At 34.6% G+C, this 27046-nt stretch overlaps 2 protein-coding genes across 5 annotated transcripts; one reads left to right on the top strand and one right to left on the bottom strand.

The window, feature by feature from the left end:
• Positions 1–5627: 5627 nt before the first annotated feature.
• GPR15 (G protein-coupled receptor 15) lies at positions 5628–17984 on the bottom strand (the record flags this gene model as incomplete). 3 transcript variants are annotated; one of them, XM_081302701.1, is made up of 2 exons in its annotated part: positions 5628–9054; positions 17821–17984. In XM_081302701.1, the coding sequence occupies 2 exons, from the start codon at positions 17891–17893 to the stop codon at positions 8096–8098; spliced, it is 1032 nt and encodes a 343-aa protein (XP_081158827.1). In that variant the 3' UTR covers positions 5628–8095. The 3 variants fall into 3 exon arrangements, 2 of the variants coding, with proteins under 2 accessions (XP_081158827.1, XP_081158826.1); XR_014023138.1 differs by lacking the exon at positions 5628–9054 and adding an exon at positions 16940–17233 and having other exon boundaries at positions 17821–17941; XM_081302700.1 differs by lacking the exon at positions 17821–17984 and having other exon boundaries at positions 5628–9178.
• Positions 17985–18132: 148 nt separating this feature from the next.
• CLDND1 (claudin domain containing 1) lies at positions 18133–25714 on the top strand. 2 transcript variants are annotated; one of them, XM_081302636.1, is made up of 5 exons: positions 18133–18265; positions 19663–19972; positions 22340–22450; positions 24031–24168; positions 24335–25706. In XM_081302636.1, exons 2-5 carry the CDS (start codon positions 19681–19683, stop codon positions 24553–24555), a joined length of 762 nt encoding a protein of 253 aa, XP_081158762.1. In that variant the 5' UTR covers positions 18133–18265; positions 19663–19680; the 3' UTR covers positions 24556–25706. The 2 variants fall into 2 exon arrangements, with proteins under 2 accessions (XP_081158762.1, XP_081158763.1); XM_081302637.1 differs by lacking the exon at positions 19663–19972 and having other exon boundaries at positions 18244–18265; positions 24335–25714.
• Positions 25715–27046: the final 1332 nt, after the last annotated feature.

Raw genomic sequence — 27046 nt, 5'->3', positions numbered from 1 at the left:
GCACCCTTGACTTCTGCATGGTGATTATATCTATTTTTTGGATATAAATTCAGAAAAATATTTCATTTAATTAAAAAAAATCAATGTAACATAGAGAAGGATCTGAATGGGAATCAAGTGAAAGTTACTGCATCATTTATTTTTTTTTAAATCACAACATGGCTAAAATGATCTAAAAAGTTAAAGGACAGTGGTAAGATTGGTTCTAAAAGATGTGGGATTGGAATAGACTCTCCATCCCTCATAGTTACAACATTACCAGAAGCCAAAGAAATTCAACACAATGAAATAAAAATATAAATTTTTAATATTTACTGGTTGAGAATTCTTCACTTTAATTTTAGCCAATGGTGTGATGTTTCTAGTATGTTCAGTTTAGCTCAACAATCAAGAGTGCCTGATATGGAACAAACAAGAATATGGATATTCAAATGTGAAGACAGGGCTCCCCTCCCTTCCCACTGCTCCAGAGTTAGGGCAGTGTTCTCCTAACTGGTAGATAGACATGGCACCAGGTGACTTGATACTTAGGATGCAATGCGCTAAGGGACAGCATGGGGAAATGAAGATCTATTTGAATGCTAGAATGGTCATCACCATTTTAAAACTTTAAATGCATAGCAGTTCTAAAACTGTTGCTTGCTTTTAAGCAATTTAGATACTTGTAAGGGTGAAAGAAGTCCTTCCTAGAGAGAATCCAAAGATCATTACGGCAGGTCTCAAGCTTATGCTGAGGTTATACTCACAGACGAAAAGCATAGTACAAGGAAGAACAGCAGGACCTGTTCAGAATTTGTTTTGCAACAAATTTACTTTGGCTACTACTTTTATCTTATGTACTGCATTTTAAAAAAATGAACTAAATTTTGGCTTCTTTTTCTTATTATAAAAATAATGTATGTTATTTTTGGAATATACAAGAAATAATGAAAGAAAAAATGAAAATCACCTCTATCTTCAAATAGTGATGAAGAATGTTTTTGGTGAATAGGGTTCCAGTTATTTTTACATTCTTATATAAATGAAATAGTCATAAATGTGATCATCTTGTAGATACTCTTTTTTTTGTGGGGGGGTTTACCAGGGATGAACTCAGGGGCACTCAATTACTAAGCCACATCCCAGCCCTATTTTGTATTTTATTTAGAGACGGGTCTCACTGAGTTGCTTAACGCCTCACTGTTTCTGAGACTGGCTTTGAACTTCGATCTTCCTGCCTCATCTCTGGGGTCACTGGAATTACAGGCGTGTGCCACTGCACCTCTTTTAGACTACTTTTAAAACTTAATCTTATTTAAATTTTTAGGAAGATTTTTTCCATTTCAGTTTATAGTGTTTTTAATGGCTGCATAGTTATTCAGTTGTAAGAATATATGCAGATCTTATTCAGTCAATTCTGGATGTTCAGGTTGTTGAAAAGTTCACTTTTCTACTTTTACAAACCACGCTGCAATAAAAATGTGTATACAAATATCTTTGCACATTGTCATACTTATTGTCTAGTATAAAATTCTAGAAGTGGAATTTCTTTTGATAGAGATTTAAAAAAAATTTCCTTAGAAAGATTAATTAAATGACATTCAATAATTCCTTCTCATACTCTACGGTGACAATCTTGGTTGGACTTAGTATTTAATGTCCAATTTCTCTTTCCAACTTTATAGGTAGAAATTGCATTTTGTTATTTTAATTTGGCCATCTATGATTATTTATCATATGAATATTTTCTTAAGTTTATTTACCATATTTTTGATGTTTTAGTTATAGAAATGAAATCAGTATGATTTGAAATCCTAAGGACTGCATAAATTGTGGAGTTCTGCATTGACTTTTTTTCAATTCCTTACTAATTTTTCTGATTTTATACTGTTTTCATTAATGCACAAGAGTCAGGTCTGCATTTCATGAGTGCCTTTTCCATTAGAAATAAAGTAGCAGTTTCCATCAACCTTGAAGTCCTTTGAATTTGTATTTTTATTTAAAAAATGAAACCACAGGCTAAGTTTCATTTCTCATTTACTACTTCTCTACCTGAGTTGTCAGTTTTGGTTTTGCTCTAAACTGAGGGTAAAGGAGAGGGCATCTCATTAAATCACTGTATCTGGGCAAGGTTCTTGTAAAGTTATCTACTTTACTTTGCATATTTTTTTTAAGTTTGTCATTTCAAAATAAATATAAACCAAATGCTGTTTAAGATGTGTACTTGTGTTTAAATAATCTATTGAGTCTAAAAATTTTAAGAACAGTGATAGTATTTTCAGTTGGGGATGTCAATGTGAACACTTCTTTAAGGAAATGCAACATTTAGGAAATAACCCTACTGAAATGGCAGTTACATGAAATGACTTCTATATGGACAAAGTATGGGCTTTCCCCTAAGCATTGAAAAAGACTAAAGAAAGTTACTTGACTTTAATTTTCTTTTTACATATTAGGCTCTTTTTGAGAAGTCAGTACTTCATTCTTTAATTAAACAGACAAGTAAGTATGTGAATTGTAAACTCCAGGAAGAAACAACTTCTACCTCTTTAAATATTAAAATCCAATAAAATGTTGGATGAATAATAGATTACAGGTAGTTAAAACTGATTGTGCTGCAGGGCATTTCTTTAAACTTTGAGTAGGAAATTTTAATCGATTTATTCTTTTTGTAAATATTGATATATTTATACATGTTATTATGTTTTGTGTTTTCTATTTGCTATTTTTTCTTTGTTTTGTATTCTCCTTGAATTATATATTCTGTCAGCTGGATATAAAATAGCCATATTTAACTGAACTACTTACTTTAGTCTGAATATTAGTAACAAAATCCAATGTAAGCTTATTGGTTATGCTTGTACATGGTATGCGTGTGTATTTGTGTGTATATGTGTATAAGAGAAAGGAAGCCATTTTGAATGAGGTGACTGAAATTTAAATTTACCAGTTACAATAAGGAGATTTAACAAACTTACAGCTGTTATAATGTATTGCGCACAAGAGATACTTTGCATTCAGTTTCACGTGTGAGACTTTTTAACGGTTTTCAAGGAACTCTACAGGTCTACAGCATAAAAAGCATAAACTCAAACCACTGACCCAATCCTTGCAATGAGGAATGAGTCACTTGGCTAGTGAGTCAGATCGAATGCTTAGGATTGACACTTTAATTCAACTTTTATTTTCTATACTTCAGGCAGTAGCTCTGGAATTTTACATTCTGCTAAATCTGTCTGGAGTAGATCATATGCTATCATGGAATTGACAAATTTAGGGATTTATGAAGGTTTTGCAATTGACAATTATTAAATACAAAGGGTCTTTATAAGTGAAAGAGCAGAGTTGTTTGCTGAGGTCTTTGTCACCTTCTATCTTCTGTCTGATGTATTATTAAGAGCAAATAGCAGAGCGCATTTATTGATACAGATCACAAATATGCCAGCAAGAAGAACTTTTTTTTAACCTTACTGTGAGTTGATAGTAAGATGGAAATGAAATCTTAATAATCAGAATTGATAGGAACTCAGATAAAAATGTTAAATTTCTTATCGATGTTGATAAACATGAAGTGTTCACTGATGAAGCCACATTCTTGTTAACCTGGGTGCAATTGGAAATTAGTTGATTATTGAGTCTTTTTAATTAGCAAATAAGAAAATCACTAAATAATGTCAGACTGGTGACATCCTCTACTAGGTATGCAAAGAATCATAAACATGATATGAACTTGTACCACAAATGCTTTAAGTGGGCCATTTGTGTAACTTAGCCACAATTCCATCACATAATGCCAAATCTACAAGTTTCATGTATTTAAAATACCTTTGGATCTTAGAGATTTGGTATTCAGATACATGAACTAAGAATTTTTTAGTTTAATAATGTCTTCAGAACTAACAGAATACTTTATCTCTCAGTGTTAGGTTAATAAATGTACATTTTATATGAGTTTATATTTTACTCAGTCCTAAGAATCTTTATTAGTAGTCTTATACATTGGATGAACAAAGTAGAAGTTGTTTTTTGCTTTTTGATGTTGTAGTTTTATCTTAGGTTGCAATTCTCATTTATCAAGTTCATTTAGGAAATGTAGCTCTGTTAAGAAAATGACAAAGACAACAAGAGGGATGAGGGCAACTCATCTTAAGGTATGTTTACATCTGTGATATAAAACCTGGTCACTGATAATGTTGCTTATCCCTGCACACTTAAATATAAATCCTAGTCATTACTGCTTACTCCTGGAATTGATAAAAACAAAGACTGTTAACTTAAAGAAAAGAACCACAGTTTTTATTTGCAGGGGGAAATCCAATGCACATCAGCCTTTGTGGAAGGCAAAAGGGAATTTGCAATAGCCAGCAACTTTGCTAATATTTCACAAATATATTGCTATTTTTTTCCTGAAGGCACCTCACTTTCTAATGAGACAGGGGCCATCATGTTGCTAACAGCCTACACTGATGGCCTGGATTTAGAAGTAAATTTGCAATTATTTTAGTTTCACTTGGCTTTTTTGAATGAGCTCTGTAGGAAAACGGAGGCTTATTCTTCTCTGGGGCACACACACCCAACGAGTCATTTTTCACTTCTGAGATTGCTAAGGAGAATAGAGAGTGATTTGAGGAGTTAAGATGAATCATAGAAAAAGATTTCTTCTAATCACTTTACCATCATGCTGTGCATTTCTGCATCTATTTAAAAATTCACTTATGACCCCTTATTATAGATTACTCTCAGTCACGCACATAGCTTCCCTCTAAAACCATTATTATAACTTCTGTTCAACACACAAGTGGTTTTGACTTGTTAGTATGGACAGATCACAGGACTCTCAAGGAATATCAGGTTAGTTTTAATCTTTCACTATGGTCAAAATGGGATAAATGTGTGCTTGTGACTGTGTGTGCCTTGATTACATTTATTTGAAAATTATCAAACAAAACTTTGCCCAGGGCTTAGAAGAGTGTTCTGGGAAAAATAAATTCAGGGAAAATTATTTAGGAAATGCTTCAGAGATGACTATTCTTCTATATTTGTCATTAAGTCCTGGAGTAGCTTTGGAAAGCATTAGCAAATAACAATAGGTAATGTTAATCTGTAGTGCTTTTCTTTTTTAAAAAAATATTTACTTTTTTAGTTTTTTTAGGTGGACACAATATCTTTATTTTATTTTAATGTGGTGCTGAGGATTGAACCCAGGGCCTCACACATGCCAGGTGAGTGCGCTACCACTTGAGCCACATCCCCAACCCTGTAGTGCTTTTCTTATTAGACATTCTCTCTGAATCAATAAATTTCATTTTGTTGTTTTTCTAAGTTTGGAGGTAATCTGCAAGGCATGAATATGTTAGAATATTAGATTAATATTTTGAAAATTCTTGGCACTGAGTGTTGATTTGTTCTATGTTGACATTAAATTGCCACAAACTAGCCCTTGGAGCAGTTTGAGATAAAATTCTTGAAATTATAAATATATGTCCATGCTTCTACATGTATCTGCATCTACATATATATGTGAATTAAATTCATATTAAACATGGAGAAATATTATGGTATTAAAACATACAAAATGGCACACAACTAAAAATTTATAATAAACTTTTTTTTTTTTGAGAGAGAGAGAATTTTTAATATATTTTTTAGTTGTCGTCGGACACAACATCTATGTTTGTATGTGGTACTGAAGATCAAACCCGGGCTGCACGCATGCCAGGTGAGCGCGCTACTGCTTGAGCCACATCCCCAGCCCCAATAATAAACTTTTAATGCTACAAGAATATAATTGCATGTGATAGCAATATGAATACTGTATCCATATGATACACAATAACATACCAACTCAGCCAAGATTTTAAATTTTTTCTATCAGAGTTATACTATCTATAAGATTTTACCTATTTTTCCTTCCACAATTGATACATTATAAATATAAAATATACTAACCATTTTTAAAGCACATAATTACCATATTTATTTAATATATTTTTTATTTGGTTGCACTTTGATTATTACTGGCAAAAACAAAAGGCATCAAAGTAAGACATGTTCTCAATATTTGTTAAATGAGAGTGATTAAACATCATTTGATATTCTAGACTGGTAATTTTTAAGTAACACTCAATAATTGATTAACAGAAATTCAGTTGCTTTATATGATAAATATTTACTCAATATTTAAAAAGATTTTATTTATATTTATTAATCTTATAATGTCTTTGAGAATTCTATAGACATAAATATTCCCTGCTAGGTATGAAAGATTAAAATGACTTTCTCAATGTCCCAACATTAAGAATGAAGTTAAAACTATTAAACTAGATTTTCTAATTTTCCAACAAATATCTGATTGAATCATCTATTTTTTAAAGTAATATTTCTAAAAGGCAATAACTTTCTTGGTTAATGATAGTACTTTTATTGATTGTTTTAAAGAAATGTATGTCTACTACCTTCTATATTTTATTTGTGTTTAACCTTTGGAGATCTATTCACTTATTTTAAATTCAATTTTGAAGTTTTCCAAGAAGCTTTGCTTGTTTGATTTACCCTATCTTTTTTCCAATAATCATAACTTATTAAAAGGCTGTTAGAATATTGGTATTAATGCTAATTGAGTATTAAACATAAATACTTATAAAATAATATTTGTATAGGGCATTTATATCTCTTTTTAAAGAGAGGTTTAAGAGAAATTTAAAAAATTAACCAATAACTGTTTCAACTTCTAAACAGGTTATGATATAAGACAATGTCCAATATTTGAGATTTCACTTATTGTAAGAGATACATGGGATAGAGAATTAAATTGCCTGGTCTCTGAAAATATTCTTAAGTTTTTCCTTATTTCTAATCTAATACTTAGAAATAAAATGGTAATTCATTTGGGTCATCAGTGGGGTAAAAACAATCCACTCTTTCCTTTACTCCAAAGATGTTTACAATAGTATACTTGCTGCTGAAAAGCCTTTTCTGGTTGCTGCTAATTACATGTTGTCCATCTTAAAGTCTTTAAAAGGAATATGGGTATCTAATGACTTGTTAAATATTTTATTAGGTAAAGAACTCAAGAAGGTGTCTAGATTTGGAAAAATGCATATAAAAACACTGATTACATTTGTAGACATTTTTCAATTTGAATCATCCTGTCTTCCAGTGTTATTAGATTTCATCTTCAGATTATATCAATCAAATGATGCTATAGGGAATGTACAGCATTAATATTTTAATTGAAAACAAAATAATAATCTGTATGGGGGTGGGTCTAAGTATTTGTCCAGCTCTAATTATATTAGTAGTAACATTTGTCATTTGATGACTAGACAACAGGTAATTAAAACATAAAATTAAAGCAAAGTCAAATCCTAACTTAAAAGGCAATGAAAATAAAGAGCATGGCATAACCCCATTAAAAAGTTTCTAGAGCATTATAACAACATGCATTTCTAACAATAGAATATGCTTATTTTTACTATGTTCTAGATGACCAAGTGATAATATCCTAAATCATAAACACATTTCAAAATGATTTTTCCTCATGAGCTTTTTCTTGACAGTCCAAAGCTATTGTAAATGGGCATAGGCTAAAAGTCTATACTGAAAGATGATGAAGAATTACTATAACAGATTTTAAAGACTGAGGCCAGAATATCTTAGTAACTTGGGAACAATCAATTATAGAGAACAGGTCTACTCTATATTTTGTTATCTACACTGCCACCACATTTCTTACCAGATGAGTGTGGCCAGAATCTTTTAAAGGTAATATAAAGGGAGGTCTGGTTGAAATATCATAGTTCTTGAGAAAAAAAAGTACATTAATAATCATGAAGACAGCAACTGGTCCAAGCAGGAGCCTTTATCTAAGAGTTCAAAGGACAGATGAGAATTGTCTTGTTGACTTGATTGCAAAGTTCAAATAAGGTCACTCAGCTGAAAATACAGTACGTGGCTTATTATATTCACAATGTATTTTGGTGTTCATTCTAAAAATGAAATCTTCCTTGGATTTAATCAAGCAATATAAATCTTATCTTTAATGCTTTTCTTCTTTGTTGCTGATAAAAATTATTCCTGACGAGCACCAACAAGTCTTGAAATGTCACAACTCATTTTAGAGTGACACAGACCTCTTCCTCCTTCTAACAAAATCCTCTGTGTGAAGTAAGTTGGAAAGAGCCTTAGTGAGGTGACTATCTGATGTCTCAGTGCTGCTCCCAAAGTCATAGTTCTTCAGGCAAGGGCACAGGCAGCGAACAACAGCCCTGCGGATGTAGCTGTCAAACACGTAGTAAATGACAGGGTTGACACAACTGTTGGCAAACGCCAACGGCCCACTCACCTCCATGCCCCGCTGGAGAAGAGCTGAAGAAAAATGGAGTTTTGGCTGCAATCCAGAAATAATGGCCAGGAGCTTGAAAGTATTAAAGGGTAGCCAGGAGAAGACAAAGGCTGTCACCACAATAAAGATGACCTTTATGGATTTTCTCAGCTTTTTGTTATGCTTTCCTGATTGCTGGTAATGGACACACAGCTTTCTTGTGATGCAACAGTAGCAGCTCACAATGCTCAGCAAGGGGACAAAAAAAGTGAATATCAAGGCTACCAGGGCCCATGTCAATTTTGCTGAAGTAGCCCTCTTCTCAGCACAGTATGGCTTACCATCAATCAATGTGAGCTCCCTGGACAAAACAGTCGGTAACCCCAGAAGGCAGGAGACAAGCCAGACACAGGTACAGACTCCATATGCACAGTCTCTTCTTCTGAATTTCCTGGATATGGCTGGACACATGATGGCCAGGTACCGGTCAACACTCATACAAGTGAGCAAGAAGACACTGCAGTGCATGTTGACTGAGATCATGTAGGAGCTGCCTTTGCACAGGAAGGAGCCTGTCCTCCACAGTCCTAGTGATGCTTCCTTATCCACCCAGAGAGGCAATGTGACAAGGAAAATGAAGTCAGAGACACCCAGGTTGATGATAAAGATGTCAATTAATCGTCGGCTGCCACGTTTGAAATACAATGCACCAATCAGGATGAGGTTCCCCAACACTCCAGTCAGGAACACAGCTGTGTAAAAGATGGGAAGGAAGACAGATGTGTAAGGAATGTGGGAGTGGGTCTCCTTGCCGTCAGAGTTTGGACTGGTAGCATAGTAATAATCCAAATAAACCGAGGTTGCTTCTGGGTCCATCACTGAAGATCAGATACCAAATCTGGTAAGTTCCCTTACCTAGAAGGTTTTGGTATGAATTTTAGAAATCTCAAAGGAGCTTCTTTTATATAGTGCTGTTTTTTTTTTCTTCCCTTTAAAGATTTTGGACAAGCATGAAAACAGATTTAAAAAAAAGTGCAGTTTCTACCAATCTTCAGAAAGGGCCCACAAGGAACACCACTCTGATTGGTTTTGGTTGGTTGTGGTTGTGGTTTTCTTTATTTGCACTTGCCCATGAGACTGAGTTGCTTTTTAACTTCTTTATTCAACATATTTGTTTTTTTTTTTGTTTAAATTCAGAAATTAAGAATTGAACTTTTAAATTCTCACCTCTTTTAAAAATCTTTGCTTTTCTGACACTGAATTCTTTTCATCTAGCCTTCTGTTTCACCTTTAAGATACTCTTTTGCTTTTAGATCTGGAAGGTGTTCATAATATACACTTTTGTGTTTGCACTGTTGGTGATATATGAAGAATATTAGTCTTTTATTTCATAAAGAGTGCATTGCAAGCTTGCCAAGTCATACCAGTCTGCACCTATGGCAAACATTATGATTGAAATTAGGGCATTAGAGCTTTCCTATTTTATTCGGCTTTCATTTCATACATAATCAACCAAGTCTGGTTCAATGATTAAAAAAAAAGAAATCTCCAAAAGCCTGCAATCTTTTATTTTTACTATTATTTCAAAATTTTCATCATAGCTAGCATAGTAACTCCTGCACAGTTGGTGCCTTGGGAATGTTAATTTATTAGATTTGCTTCAGAAAATTCTCATTTTTGTGATCTAGTATAATTATAAATTAATTTGTTTGGCAGGCATTGTTATTTGTGAACCCCACATACACATTTAAAAATCAAAAACTGCTATTTTCACCCTCTTCTCTGATATTGTACCTCAACCAACGAAGTTCCCTTTTGTTAAGAGTTAACGTCCTTGAATCGATTTTTCTCCTACTAACCTTCAATAATTACCCTTCATCACATTCCAGATTGCCTCTGACCTTTCCTTCATTATATCACACTTTTGTAGTGGTGAAATATTTTTTTGGCTGTTCCTTAAATACCTCCACACATCAGCAAACCTCAGTTGTGGAACCACTGATCAGGCGGCAGACACAAGGTATCATAAATGAGCTGCCAACAGAGGCACTCTAAAAAGGGAAGATTTTTGGTATAATTAAAACATTTGAGAAACAGGATGAAACAGAAAGGACTCCATTCACAGAGTTTTCACATGTTTTCTTTTATATACGAAGGCCATAGTAAAATTTAACAAAATTTGAAATTGTCTCTATTAATTTCATTTCTGTGCTGGCCAAATGGCTCAAGGTTCTCTGGTACCCCCTTTTCCTTCTCTGCATTTCATTTAATGTTCAAAATTCCAGTTTCAGGTGGGTATAACCATTACATAGAAGAACGTATGCATGTAGATAAAAATATAATTGTTAAACACTTAAAGTCTTTTCTGTAAAATTTTGATTTTTTTTCAGTAATTGGAATATTGAAAAGAATAATCCTGCCTGTTGTACTCTTCTCTCCCTCCTGATGTGATACAATGTCATCTCAGTCACAAGCAAGAGAGGTGAGATTAGAAGAAGGATAAGGGCTCCCCTGACCTGGGACAGCCCCATGAAGTCTCTCTGGAGTTGCTTTATGAACCTGGCCTGTCTTCTTTGGGCTATTCACTAATTCCAGTGTTGTTGTGGAGAGCAGGGGGTGAGGAGGGTAAGCATATCCTTTGCTAAATATAGACTGCAGATTAGAGAAACTAATTAATAGCCTTGACATTTCTGGGACAGAAATCTTTTCCACTGGGTAAGCCTTAATTATTTAATAGAATAATTCATCTGTCAAATAGTTTGAAGTAGGACAATATTTACTTGAAAAACATTAATAAAGTAACAAAATATTTAAACACTGTACTTACATGTAAATGTGCGTGTGTTCAAGTGCCAATCATATACATTCTTTATTTGTAATTGTACTTTAATTGTAATATTAGAATTTTGCAATCAGAAGTTCTTTTGCTATTTGAAAAAAATAAGCTTGATTTGGGTCTAAGATTTTTTTTAATCCTTATGTCTCAAAAATTCCACATAAAAGTATAAAATAGAGAAGAGTTTATACTCATACTCTGGAGGAAAACATTAGATTGTGCATTCATTCTGTAGGTCTTAAAATTTCTTTTGCATTTCTAAAGTTGGGTGGCTGGTGATGTAAACTATCTCAAATAAATCTGACTTACTCAGCAGTTTATTGAAGCAGTTGTAGATAAAGTGGTGTGCTTTATCACATGCAGTTACTTTGAAGTAAGATATTTGGTGGTAAAAGCTGCAATATGACTATATATATCATGAATAGTATAGACCAAAATTAAAAAACAAATTAACCATTTTTAGCCAAAAAAGGGACACAGAGCATGGTTCTGAGCTTTTCATAACTCTAAGTACAATATCAGTAAAAGAGAGAAGCCACAGTTTATGGTGGCTATATAAAGAAGGGGAGGTCATAGTTCAAAGCCGATTGCAAAGGCCATTTTTAAGACTGTATGCCTTTTGATTCACACACAGATATCCATAGCATATGAAAAGGCAATATGAACAAGCTGTTAAAAAATAACAAATATTAGTTAACTGAATAACAGCCCATATGCCACTTCTTAAGAATTGTTTTCCCAAAAAAATCCACTTAATTTTCCTCCCCAACCCCAGACAGAGATAATTGCATCTACCTTTGAACTTTTAAAATGCTGCTTATAAAGTACTTATTATCTCTATCAGGTGGTTTGTTGTCTTGGCACCTGACCCCCTGAGCAGATCATGAGTAACTTAAAAGCAGGGCACATCTGTTCTCTCCCTGCTAAACTCTAGCAGAAGGCAACTAAAGTCTTTATGGACTCTCAGAGTCATTGTTTTGAACTGGTGGACGCCAGACCATATTACCCATTTTAGAGACCCTGGGACACCTACTAAAGTATACATTCACAAATCTTGTCCTTGATCTACAGAATCAGAATTACTGGGGACAGAGTCTAGGACTTTATATTTAACATGCATCCAAGGTGAATCTTACACACACTAAAGTTTAGAATCACTGTTCTTAATCACCTAAATTAACCAATATAATGTGTTACGCTTTGGTATTAGTCTATTTTAAAGAAGGTTTAAAAATTACTTCAAAATTTGAAACTCATGAAAGTTTTTTACCCTTTATCTCACAATAATTTAGTAATCAATCTGGATTTCTGCACCCTGCCTATTGTATTTCCAATTCTTGATATATGTTCACAACTGGATCAGATGTTGTAGAAGAAGAGAAGTTTTCTTCATTGAGATATATGCCCAAGTGAATCCATTATCATCTATTACATGGCTGTAGCCTGGCTTTACAGAGGACAAAATATTGTACGAATAGAGCTACTCTGGTCAGGCTGTGATCCCTGGCATTGTGATTATATTACTTCAGTTTCTTCCTTATCAGACAACTCTGACCCCATAATAAGGTGGAGAGTATATCACCAGATTATATGCACACAGGAAAGCAGAAAGAAATCTCTGGATTTCTTTTTCATACACACCTTTTGTTCATATACATACTGTGATATGTCTCATAATAAGTGGCAAAGAGTATGAAGCAAACTAATTATTTCTCATTAACCTTAGTAGGAAGACAATGCAATTACACATGTATTTGTTAGAAAGAGAAACTCTTGTCCTATTGAGAATCATAATGTGTGAATCATTTAAGCATTCCAGTTTGAGAAAATTATTTATACTGTAGGAGTTTAGTTGTTATTTTCACAGTTATTTGAACAATTTAGTACTATATGGTGTAATAACATATGCCAAATTAAATGGCATGTATTTGCTGTTATCAGTGCACCCTCTCTACTTAATTTACTGGATGATTTCCCATGTTAACTCATGTTTACATAGATAGCAATTATTTTTTTCTAGTAACATATACTTAAGGATTCTTCATAAGAGTATATTCAATATGGATTTATATTATGCATAATACAAATTTTTTATTTATGTTGGTATCCCTGGCAACACAGCACAGTGTCTGGCATGCAGACCTGGGCTGAATCATGTTTGAGTTCTGAGTCAAAAACCAATGAATAGGAGCTTTTGCAAACTTGTTGAGTAGCTTCTGTTTTCTGTTCAATCCTGGGGTCTTCATCACATCATAAACAAGTGTGGAGAGATGCTTCAAAGTTAGCACAACATATTTTTGGTTATTTTATACCAATATTTCCACTTAGTGCATCTCGTTAGTATATCTACCATGGCCTCATAATAAATTTGATGGTGATGAGAAGATGAAGATCTTGTTTTAGTTTATAAATAAAGTAGTCAATCACATTAGTTCCTTATCTGCATTAAAGATTACCTTTTGCAAAAATTTTATTTAGGGACTCAGCATTAATATTTATAAACTAATAAATGACAAAATAAATCAAGAAAATATTTCCTTTCATAATTTCGGCCATCCCCATGATTGCTGTTCATGTTTGAAGGAGCAAGGGCTGTGATGTTCTTTATAATTAGAATGCATATAGCCTTCCTCTTTTTCCTCTGTCCATCTGCATTTCTCACTGTCTGTGCTGCCTGTATATTGCCTGAGCTGGAAGTGTTGTATATACAAATTCCCCAATGAAACACTATGGCTATGAATCTATGACAACTATATTTTGTAGCCATATTCCTCTTCTTCCAGTGCAATTAAAAATCATATGTGATTTTAGAGCTTCAAGTGATATTAGTGATCATCAGTAAAACCTTTTTCCTAATGAGGTCACTGGAGCCCAGATAGACATCATTAACCAAAGACCCAGGGTGATGATTTTAAAATAAAGGACAATTTGAATGTGAACTTCTCATGTACAAATGGTCATTCATTACTATTCAGAAGCAGGAACATCCAAACAACTATCGTTTGTTACACTTTGAGGCACCTAACAGGGTAGATTTTAGATAGATTTTATCCTAGATTGATTTTTGCCATTGTTCTGTAGTGAATTACATATAAGGGAATTCTAAGACTGATATAGGTTTTTGAGGATGGTTTAAGCCAGAACCCAGAGCTTGCACATATTTCTGTTTTCCTATGTTCTGAACTCCAAAATTCACAAGGAAAACATATAGTACAAAATATAGGAAAAAAACATAATTTTGATATATCTTTTAAAAATAATTTTTAGTTTCTAACAACAAACAATTAAAAATTGAATCAAATTTAAGGATGCTAGGGAATTTGGTATTGAAGGGAATTCTTGTGTGAAGAATTGTTTCATAAGCACATAATAAAAACTAGTTATAAGTATGGCAGTATGTATAAACGTGGCTTTATAACCAATGTGATCCTGCAATCTGTACACGGGGGAATAATAAGAATTCATACCCCATTTGAATCAAATGCATGATATATGATATGTCAAGATCAATGTAATGTTTTGAGCAACTAATAAATTTCTTACGTTTAAAAAAATAAATAAAAACTAGTTATAAATCCAAATATCCAGGTTTTCAGTTATTTGGTTTACTTAAATTGCAACTATATTATCTTCCTGCTAAATCTGGAAATATCTTTAACAAATTAAACCAGCAGCTTTTTTTAAAAATAATTTTTAGCTAAAAATCCATGATTTCCTTTTTTTTTAAAGAGAGAGAGAGAGAGAGAATTTTAATATTTATTTATTTTTTTTAGTTTTCGGCGGACACAACATCTTTGTTTGTATATGATGCTGAGGATCGAACCCTGGCCGCACGCATACTGGGCGAGCGCGCTACCGCTTAAGCCACATCCCCAGCCCCAAACCAGCAGCTTAATTCAACTTTGCTTTTAAAACTAAATTTCATAATCTGTATATGATTGTATTAAATCATCTTTAATATTCGTAAAAAATATAGGACCAGCTACAGTTTCATGAATAGCAGTATAGGAAAGAGAAACAGGAATTTAATTCCATTAATTTATTAATATTTATTTTATCCACCTACATATATTAACATAAATAAAAAATAGAAAAAAAAAAAACAAAGATGCAGGGAAAAACTAGAAATACAATTGTGTGGTTGTGAGGATGTAATGTAGGTTTTCTGTGCTGAAATGGTCAGGATGGATGAAACCTCAAACATACCGACACTTCCATGCCCACACTAATTTGGTGACTGAAGTGTGTCCTGAGTGTTTTCTAGGCATTCTGCAGTCGTGAAGGGTGAAAGTATAATTCACTTCTGCATTTTCGTGCAGAAACATTTACTTCCTGAGCCATGATGTAGGCTATGAGCCCAAGTCTTGAATTTTCCTGATTATGGACAAGCAAGAATGGCACAAGGGCTGTCCTGACAAATCTTTCCCAGTTAATTGGCAATTAGTCCACGGGCTAACCAGCAGAAATGAGCAAAAACACCTACCTCTATAAGTGGTTTATTTCCAGTTTTTAGGGGGAATCAGGAGTTTTGAAAATATCCTTATATAGTCTTTACTTAAATGTTGTATGTATTCAACAAATATTTGCAAGTAATAATAATTCAGTAATTCTTTACTGAGCCTCAGTTCCTGTGCTAGGCATTTTATATGTAATTTCTCATTTAATCCTCACAATGATCACAAGGAATAACTGTTGTCAAAAAATCCCTATTTTGGAAAAAAGACAACCAAGACTTAGAGATAGCTAAGTAAATTGTCCCAAGTCACAAAACTAATTTACTTAGTCAAATGCTCAAGTTTACCAGTTCAGTTATTCTCTCTGGGCCTCAGTTCCCCTATCTATAAACTGAGGTGTTTTTTTTTTTTTTTTTTTTTGTTGTTGTTGTTGTTCCTTTCTTTTCTTTTAAAATTCCCTTTACCTGGGTTTATTTTCCATGTGGACTGCAGTGGAGAGGTAGGTCCGAAAGTAGGGGATTTCTAATCAGGGACAAAATGAAGGCATTTTGTGGTGCATAAATGCAATCACAAGTCTTATTACACATCAACCATTTGTCTATGCACCTCTACCATTTTTCTAGCTGATGCCTGTAACAAAATTATTTCCTGATTAGATGCTATACATGACATTTCAGTATATATTATAATATTTGAATATTATAATATATTTGGCTATTTATTTTATTTAGCTAATGAGTATGTATTATCAGTTTACCAACTCTGGTGAAAGAAACATATCTACAATAGAAAAACAGATATACCTTCAATTTTTCAGGGTGGTAGAAATTTGACCTCAAGTTGGCTCTTCCATCTTTCCTCTGTGAAGTGGCTAAGTTCCAAGTCATTGGTGGTAAAGAGGTGCTTCAGAAGATACTCTGCTCCTTGAGTCTGATGCCCCTACAGTGTTGTGAAACTGGTCATTTGTTGGTCTCGGGCCTCACTTATGGATCCATAAAAGTTATTACCAAGATTAGCCTGATGATGGAGTCCCTTGATTTTTGGACCATAACTGAGAACTGAAGAAAATTTTGATGCACACCTGTAATCCCAGTGGCTCCGGAGGCTGAGGCAGGAGGATCTCAAGTTCAAACCAAGCCTCAGTTATTTGGTTTACTTATACTGCAACTATATTATCTTTCTGCTAAATCTAGAAATATCTTAACAAATTAAACCAGCAGCTTAGTTCAACTTTGTTTTTAAACTAAATTTCATAATCTGTATATGATTGTATTAAATCATCTTTAACATTTGTAAAAATATAGGTCCAGCTAATGTTTCCTGAATAGCAGAATAGGAAAGAGAAACAGGAATTTAATTCCATTAATTTATTAATATTTATTTTATCCACCTACATATATTAGCATAAATAAAAAATAGAAAAAAACTAAAGATGCAGGAAAGAGAAACAGGATCTCAAGTTCAAACCAAGCCTCAGTTATTTGGTTTACTTAAATTGCAACTATATTATCTTCCTGCTGCTAAGCAACTCAGAGAGACCCTGTCTTTAATTAAAAAAAAAAAAAAAAATACAAAATAGGGCTGGGGATGTGGTTCAGTGGTTGAGTGCCCCTGAGTTCAATTCGCAGTAACATCACCATTCTAAAATAAATAAATAAATAAATAAAAAATAAAACATAGAACAAATATGTAACTGGTTCATGTTGATAAACTTCTGTGCAATACTCAGTTTAAAATCATTCTGTTGCTTCGATGCCACACAATCTCCAAGGCTGTCCATGACCTCACTACTGAAGATGATGTTCCCTAAGCTTCAGTCTTATTCATACTATTTAGATTTTTAAATCATTTTTGACACATTATATCTTCAATATTTAATATCTTAAGAAATCAACTGAAATTTATATTTAAAAAACCTTACCACAATAAAAAAATAAATATAACTTCTCATAAAAAGAAAGCACCCAAAAACATTATATATATATATATATATATATATATATATATATATATATATATTTTTTTTTTTTTTTTTTTTTTTTTTTTGTAATCTAAATAACATCTTGATATTCTAAACGCATAATATCGTCCAGGACATATTCTTTTTTGTCTAAACGTAAACAATCAAGCCAGAAAGATCTGCTCCCATGTGGTTGTGGGGCAGTGGGAAAAAGGGGTTAACATTTCAGAAGTAGAATCCCTCTGCTGTTCTTTTATACAGTACTTACTTTTGGAGGAGGATGGTAAAATAGTGAAAACACAGGACTCAAAGCAGACCTTAATTACATAGGTCACAATCATTGCGTAGCTGCGACCCGAGAGAGGCCGCCTTCCCTCCTAGACATTCACCCATTCTCTCAATAGACACAGTTGAGACCTCCGCTGGGCACACCGCCTCGCCTGCCGAGCGGAACTACATCCCCCACAATGGGCCGCGCGGCGCCCGGCGTGCCCTCCGCCGCCTTAGGCAGCTTTGCCTCCGTCCTTCCTACAAATCCCACAAGTCCTCTGGGCTCGGGGCTGCGGCCCGGCCCGGGGTGGAGGCGAAGGCGGAGGCGCGGGAGTTATGGTGGGGGCGGGCTCTGTAGGGAAGTGCGTCAGAGGAGGCGCGGGGAGAGTAGGGTGCTGTGGTCTCCGTTGAAGGGTGAAGCTGGCGGAGCAAGAGGATGGGCGGTGAGTGAGCGGGGCCGGCGTCGCCCGCGGGGGTCGCGTCGCGGTTCGGCGTTCCCGGCGGTTTGAAGAGGGGCTCCTTTCCGGTGCGGCGCTGGGGATGGGCGGGTTCTGTTAGGCGCACCGTGGCGGGGGATTTCCCAGGGTTGTGCAGTGTATTGGGGGGGGAGCTGGTCCGGTACCTGGGGCCCCAGGCTGGGGGCGCGCTGAGCTGCCCCGCCCCGCCCCACGCTTGCCTGGGCCTCCTTTGGCTATGGGGTGCGGCCCGCGGGGCGACCGCGTCGAGCGGACAAAGAATCACAGCTCCTTGTACCGGGACCCTTTAAGGTCATTTGAGAGCACCAGGATGAAAGGGGATTTAAAAAAAATCAAAATACACATCCAAGTTTTGAGATATTGTTATATACCGCAATTGCGCTGATCTTACTGAGTCACCTCCCAGCTTCCAAACTCAGCAACGCCAGTTTGCGAGCCTGTTTTTGTCCACCTTTGTAAGGTGTTTGGCGCGGTCTTGGTATATACTTCACAGTATTTGACTCAGCATGATCAGTCCGCCTTGAGTCATTTTCCGCGGCCATTTACTACTGCCATAGAGCCCTGTCCACGCCTAGGGAGTGTTCGTATTTTGCCCAGTTCAGAGTTTTCTTTCTTGCTGGGAAGGGATCTTTTGGTTTTTATGGATCCACGTTGTACTTCAGGATTTAGGGAAATACCAAGGTTGCAGTTGAGATTCAGAATAAGGACTGGGGAGACTAGATAGGAGCGGAGTATTTGGCTTAACTTTATAATGTTGGGGAGATTGCTATTTAGCATTATTATATGTTATTGTTCTCTTTGCTATTGCATACATCTAGAACAACCTTTCCCTCTGGGTTAACATCTTCAACTCTGATTTCCAAGTGGTTCCTGATTGGGAGGCTTCGCCTTTCAGAGGAAACTGGGAGGGGCCAGTTTTCAGTGCTTCCTTTCCTTCTGTCTTTTCCCACACTCAAACCCAGGACACTTAAAGCTAGTGTAAAAATCAGCCTGATATTTAAAATGTGTGCACGGTACACTGCTGACCATGGGCATGTCTATTGTTTGTATCTGTAATGTGTATGTCCATTTCAGTGTTGTCTGTTTTAGTATGCAGGTGATAGACTAGAGAACAAGACTTCTGTCTCCGTAGCATCCTGGGTATGTGAGCATTAAATAAGTATTTTTATGAGAATGAGTTTTGTTTTAAAGTTATGAATGTTTACTTTTTAAAATTTTTCAATTCCTTATGATTATACATTACTTTTAAGAAACAAGGGATGGGGAATAGGGTAAAGGGTGATTTCAAGACAATTTCTTTCAAAATAATCTTTCTTATTTGTTCTTGAAGTCTAATTTTTCTTCTTTCTTCAACTTTTAAACAGAGCAGTCTGAATGCCAGAATGGATAACCGTTTTGCTACAGCGTTTGTAATTGCTTGTGTGCTTAGCCTCATTTCCACCATCTACATGGCAGCCTCAATTGGCACAGACTTTTGGTATGAATATCGAAGTCCAGTTCAAGAAAATTCAAGTGATTTGAATAAAAGCCTCTGGGAAGACTTCATTAATGATGAGGCAGATGAAAAGACTTATAATGACGCGCTTTTCCGGTATAGTGGCACAGTAGGATTATGGAGACGGTGTATCACTGTACCCAAAAACACACATTGGTATGCTCCACCAGAAAGGACAGGTATTCTTCTATTTCAGTTTCTCTCTCCTTTTCCTACACAGTCACAGACAATCTCCCAATGATTTCCCAATTGTGTATTGGAAAGAAATAAATCTTATGTGTTGCTTCTCTTCCCACCACCTTCTTTTCCCAATTTCTATTCATTTTCATATTACTCATTAATAATTGGTTAGATGAGTAACTTTGTATTTTTGGAAAGCCACTTTAAATTGTTTTATTTGCTAACTCATTAAAATATTTTTAATCTCACATGTTATGAGAAAATAGTTGGAAAAGTAGAGTGGAAGGCTTTAAATATTTGGTAATTAGTAAGAGGACTAGTATCCAAAATCAGTTCAATGTTTATTGATTGTCCTTTTGGCTTAGCTATGTTAAAGTGAATATCCTTCCTGTGTCCTATACTTAGAGGACAAAATTTGACCAGCTCTACCTTTAAATCTGTATATATTTGAGACTATTTTAAAACAATATTGTTATATAAGTTGTAGGTTAAAAAGTTTGAATTATAGAGGCTGGGGTTGTGTCTTAGTGGTAGAGCTTATATGAGACACTGGGTTTGATTCTCAGCATATAAATAAGTGAATATAAATACATGAATAAAACAAAGGTCCATCAATATCTAAAAAATATTAAAAAGAAAGTTTGTATTAAAGAAAAAAAATCTTAAGTTGATTTTCAGTTTTATTTAACAAGCATTCTTAACATTTAAAAGATTTTAATTTCTAGTGAAATTAGAAGACTTAGAGCTCTTCTTAAGGAACAACTCCCCCCCCCCCCCCATTTATGGTACTTCTGTTTAGTGAGGAAGCAGTGTATTTAAATCGTAGCAGAACAAACTTGAGTTATATATCAGAAGAATGATAGTATGTCATGAAAAAAGGGAAATAGTATGTAAAAAATTGGTTAAAATTCACTGTACTCATGAGGACACAGGAGTACTTAATATTGGAATTCTACCAGTTCTTTTGTTATTCAACAAATATTGATTGAATGCCTCTGTGTTCCAGGGCCTCAGTTTGGAGGACCAAGTATTCCCAAAAAGGGATGACGAGCAATAATCAGAATCACAATGTACAGCACTATAAACAGAATAAATAATTACATAGTATGTTGAAAGATGACATGGCTGTGGAAAAAAAGAGCAAAATAAAGGGGATTTTTGTAAATATGAGGGGAGGAGAATATTGGAGAATATTAGTGAACGTAGATTCTGATTTTCAAAAGGATGGTGGCACAAGCTTCATTGAGAAAAGAAGATGTTGGTAAAGACTAGAAGAAAGAATTAGCCACAAAGGGTAATCAGAATTTGTTTAGGGAATCATTTAGGTTGAAAGGAACAACCACTGTAGAGGGCCTGTTGCAGGAGCATACTTGAGATGTTCAAAGACCAGCAAGGAGTCCACTGGCTGGATGAGTTATGGGCAGAGTTGGTTATGCTGTCAGAGACAGATTGTTGGGAATGGTGTAAATTGTTTAGGACTCCAGGAATATTGAGGACTTTAGTTTTTTAGTACAATAGGGTGCCTTTTGAGGGGGCTTTGAGCAGTGGAGAGACATGATCTGGTCACCCTGGCTGATATGGTAAGAACAGATAGGCAGCAGGGAGGGTGAAAGCTAGGGGATTGGTTAGGAGGTTGTTGCATTTATTCAGGTGTGCAATGATTGTGAATCAGACCAGTGAGGTGACATTAGATCCTGAATTTGATTTGAAGGAAGATCCTCTAGGATTTTCTGTTGGAGTATATATGAGCAAGAATGATTAAAAGTTTCCTGTCTGAGGAACTGGAAGGATAGATAGAATTGTCACCCCCTGAAATGTTAACCATTTTGGGGAGAAGATCAAACTTATTTATTTTGGTCTTTGTCCTCTCTCCCTTCTTCCTCATCTTTGCCTACTATTCTGCTATTCATTTCACTCCCTTTCTCTGAATCTCAATCTCTCTCATATGTGTGTGTGTGTGTGTGTGTGTGTGTGTATATATGTATATATATTTATGATGGAAGAATGAGGAAGATTATATGTATGTGTGTGTGTGTGTGTATATATATACACACACACATACATATTTATGATGGAAGAATGAGGAAGATTATGTATATATACATATATATAATATATATAAATGTATACATATATATATTTAATATTTAATCTTCCTCATGCTTCTATCTTCAGCCTATCACTGAGAACCAGGGGCATCCATTGGCCATCAAAGGTACTGGTGTGTTACTCATGGCTCAAAAAATAGCTTACTCCTTGGGAACATCTTTTCTACATCACTTTATACTTCAGAGGATATTTAATGAAAGAGATTATTGTGAAATGTTTATAATGAAAACAACAAGGAATCATTGTTCTTGTTCCAGAGTCATTTGATGTGGTGACAAAATGCATGAGTTTCACATTAAATGAGCAGTTCATGGAGAAATTTGTTGATCCTGGAAACCACAATAGTGGAATTGATCTACTTCGGACCTGTGAGTACTTTGATCTCAGCAGGACAGTTGGGGAGGCAAAGAAATAATTTTATTTGTGTTTGGTTGAAATGTATTTCTGGAATATGATGTGTCAGTAGATAGTATGAACTTGGAATAAATTCTCTAACTCTATTCCAATGATGTTCTCTTTTGTTGATAATATATTTTAGAAGGTAGAAATATACTTAACAAATTTCAAATGATTAGAAGTTCAGGGAGGTAGCTAATATATTGGATGATGAAATCTGAATATTCCCAGGATGTTATAGGCCCATTTTATTAAGAGGAAATTTACCAGGGGTTAAATAATAAATTGAATTAAACACTTATACTACCTATGTTTAATAGTCATGTGAAAAAAAAGTTAACTGCAAGCTCTAAATTGATCACTGAGTATCAGGTCTGTCAAAAGTGTTTATTCAATCTTAAGGTGGTGGGGTGGTGGTAACAAAAGTATAGATGTTAAAAAAAAAAAAAAAGTGTTCATTGTGAACTTTCTATTCCTTGATGGCAAGGCTGCCCATGAAGTACTGTCTTTAGATTTGAATTTCAGCTTTTAGAATATTAGAGACTTACTAGTGCTTTCCCCTAAGAATGACCATTTTTATGAGAGGAAACTGAATAAACTCCAGGTATTCAATTTTGTAATGAGAATGCCTAGGCAGTAGTTTATTATCAGAGTTTGAGGAGAGGTTAGTTAGAAAAAACTCCTGTGTGAAGTTTGAAAAAATTAAAACTAGTACCAGAAAGTAGAACTTGACTAATATTGATATTAATACATTTACTAATAATTAAAATTATCTGAAAATGGAATGAGATGCTTTGTGAGACCTATCACTTTTTTTTAATGTTGATAAGAAAATTTATTGTGATTAAAACTGCATTTGAGTGCCTGGTGTATTCCAGATCTACTCTATGTATTTTCTTTTCATGTGTTATGTATTTTCTTCCAATAGCTTTGAAGACAGGTCATTTATAATTTCCATTCCTTTACTTGTTAATCCTGCGTTAAATCTTATAAGGAGGCTGGGCCTGGTGGTATATGCCTGTAATTCCAGCTATTGGCTGAGACAGGAGGATTGCAAATTTGAAGCCAGCCTGAATAACTTAGTGAGACCTGTCTCAAAATAAAAAATAGAAACAAGGGCTGAGAATGTAGCTCAATGTTAGAACACCCCTGAATTTAATCTCTGATATAGGGGGAAAAATCTTGTAAGGACTTTAATATCAGCTCTGTAGTTTTAGACTATTTTTTTTTCCTGCATATCCTGACTTTCCTGCTTCCTGTCTCACTTTTGAGAGTTATTTATTCTGAAGTTATTTCTTCAATTATAAAATAGAAATAGTAATAGTATCTTATCTAAAGAGTTTTGGGGAGGATTAATTCACAAATCATGTGTAGAACAAACATCACATGGCATATAAACAGTTTGTTTTAGCAAAGAGGTCTCAGCATTAAAATACTTCTTCCTCACTTTTGGAGAAAGGATCTAATTAGAATGTAACAGAAATTACCATTATGGGAAAATGGTCTGAAATCGTGGTAACATTTCTATTCTTTCTCTCCTTTTTAAAACCAGATCTTTGGCGGTGTCAGTTCCTTTTACCTTTTGTTAGTTTAGGTTTGATGTGCTTTGGGGCTTTGATTGGACTTTGTGCTTGTATATGCCGAAGCTTGTATCCCACAATTGCCACAGGCATTCTCCATCTCCTTGCAGGTGGGTCTTATTATTATATTTAACCTTTAGCTTCTTCTGTCTCCTTAAAGACCAAAAAGTTATAATTCATAAATATTCACATATTACTGCACTGTCATGTTGCCTAAAAACTCTTTGCTGTGCTCTTACCCAGCTATGTTTTGTTTTCTAAATTTCTCCCCCCAAGGTTTGTGTACACTGGGCACAGTAAGTTGTTTCGTTGCTGGAATTAAACTACTCCACCAGAAACTAGAGCCGCCTGAGAATGTGTCTGGTGAATTTGGATGGTCATTCTGCCTGGCTTGCGTTTCTGCTCCTTTACAGTTCATGGCTTCTGCTCTGTTCATCTGGGCTGCTCACACCAACCGGAAAGAGTACACCTTAATGAAGGCATATCGTGTGGCATGAACAGGCCTGCTTTTCATTTGCCGTTTTAATATTTTTGATATCTATGTTTTCCCTTGCATCCCTCCCAAATATTTTATTTTTTATTTTTTTGTGGATATACCATTTTATCCTGAAAATCCATTTTATTTAAATACACACACATGACTAAATATACAATAAATGCCACTAAAATTTATGTGGTTTACTCAGTGATTCCATTTCTCAAACTAATTTAGGTTCAAAATCTAGTCAGAAAGAAAGAGGCTTGACACAAATTTGTGACAGAAAATCTGCAATAGGAAATTGACCCAGAACAAGTTCTGCTTATGTCTATTAAGACTTTTCACCAAACGTACAGTAACTATCTGTTGAACCAGAAATAAATTTCTTTGGTAAACCTCTTATTGTCAGAACTTTGCTGTTGTAGATAGCCAGTCAGCCAGGCATATTATTGCTGTTTTAAAAAATTTAAGAGTTTCATAAAATTGGAAAATTATCTAAGATCCTTTTCTGTAAACTTTGGCACATAGCTTCATCTGAGGTGAAATATGGCAGCTGTCTATATTTACACCATGTCTGTCTACAAGAAAAGAAGTGAAAAATACGGTGTTTACTTGAAATTAAACTTTATAATTGCAAAAGTTCCAATTCAGTGAGATAAACGGGTTAATTTTACTGTATTGTATTACTGTTTTTTAAAACTCCTTTATAGGATTTTCAGTATCACCAAACCATTTTTAATTTTTTTCTTTCTTTCTTTCACACCAGGATTATTAAAAGAGTGCTTTCTTTTTAACATTGTTAGGATCACAGAGTAAGAAATTTCCCAACTGCTTTCTGTTTATTCCAGCTAAGTACCATAAAGAAGGTTCTACTATAAAGAGCCTACAGAGCTGGGAATACTACCACAAGATCTAAAGCTATGGCTGTCAGTTTAAACTCCAACTATGGTCTCTTATTTCTTGTGGTGAAATGACGTGCCTTTCCTTGCCTAATCCCTGGTGTATATCATCATTATTTAATGTCTTCTAATTCAGTCATTTTTTTTATAAATATGTCTATAAACATTGAACTTTAAAAAAAATCTTATTTATTTATTCCATTACTGTAGCATTTGACAGATTAAAAAAAAAATGTACCTTAGTAATTTCTTACCATATCCTAAGTCTGTCTTTTTTAAAAAATAAAAATGAGAAGAGACTCAAAAGAATTGTGTATCGAGTGAATTGATTTAAATCTCAGTACATTGGAATGGTTCTCTGTGAAAAATGCATTATTACTCTTTAGACTTGTCTTTATGTATTATGTTTGGTTTTATGTTTCAGAAAATGTGGCAGCCTCCTCCATTAGAAATTAAGTCAATCTTTGTTCAGAATCATTGTTTTCAAACTAGTTTTGTAAACTCTACACATCATTTAATGTGACTAGTTTCCTATAAAGTTATTTATTAGTGGATGTTTGTATTCTATATTAAATAACTTCTGACAATAAGGTCAGCATTGCTCAGTAGCAAATTGCTGTGAAATGGCTGGTTACTCAGGTTTCTGCCTATTCTTTTTTTTTTTTTTAATTTTTTTTTATTGGTTGTTCACAACATTACAAAGCTCTTGACATATCATATTTCATACATTAGATTGAAGTGGGTTATGAACCCCCAATTTTACCCCAAATGCAGATTGCAGAATCACGTAGGTTACATATCCACAATTTTACATAATGCCCTATTAGTAATTGTTGTATTCTGCTACCTTTCCTATCCCCTACTATCCCCCCTCCCCTCCCCTCCCATCTTCTCTACCCCATCTACTGTAATTCATTTCTCTCCTTGTTTATTTTACTGCCTATTCTTAATAGTTGACGTTTCATTGCTCTCCAGCATCTGTGGAGTAGATAGGAGAAAAGCTAAGTGAACAAACCAAACCCTTGGGAATGGGATTTAAAAATTATTGGCAGCATGACATTTTTGTTTTAGGAAGTTATTTTAAACAGTATTTCTGTCTCTTTACCCCCAGAGTTATCTGTGCCTATCCACCTAAATCAGTCTTTAATGTGCACTGTGGAAATGAAGTGAGAATTGGACTGTTAGTTACAGCCTCAGGGGTAATAGTTTTGAATTTGGAAAGATAGCACCATAATCTCTGTTGCTGAATACGTGTTGTAATTAGGATTTTTAGCACATTGCAGAGTAGCTGAGGCTGTGCTGTCTTGCAAAAACTTTCATTTCTTTGTAATACATAGGACCATATTATTTCATTTAATGTGAAAAAAGTTTTTCTAATAATGTTGAACCATATGAAATTCCTGATATCCAACCATTTATACCTTTTTTTTTGGGACTGGAGAATTATCTTAGGAGTGTTTTTCCACTGAGTTTCACCCTCAGTCCCTTTTAATTAATTTATTTTTTATTAATTTATTTTCTTTTTGAGATAGGTTCTCATCAGGTTGCTTAGGGCCTTGCTAAGTTGCTGAGGCTGGCTTTGAACTTGTGATCTTCCTGCCTCAGGCTCCC

This window comes from Spermophilus citellus, assembly GCF_964194105.1.
Source record: "Spermophilus citellus genome assembly, chromosome: 7".
Lineage (NCBI taxonomy): Eukaryota > Metazoa > Chordata > Mammalia > Rodentia > Sciuridae > Spermophilus > Spermophilus citellus.
This window is presented reverse-complemented; position numbering and strand designations above follow the sequence as displayed.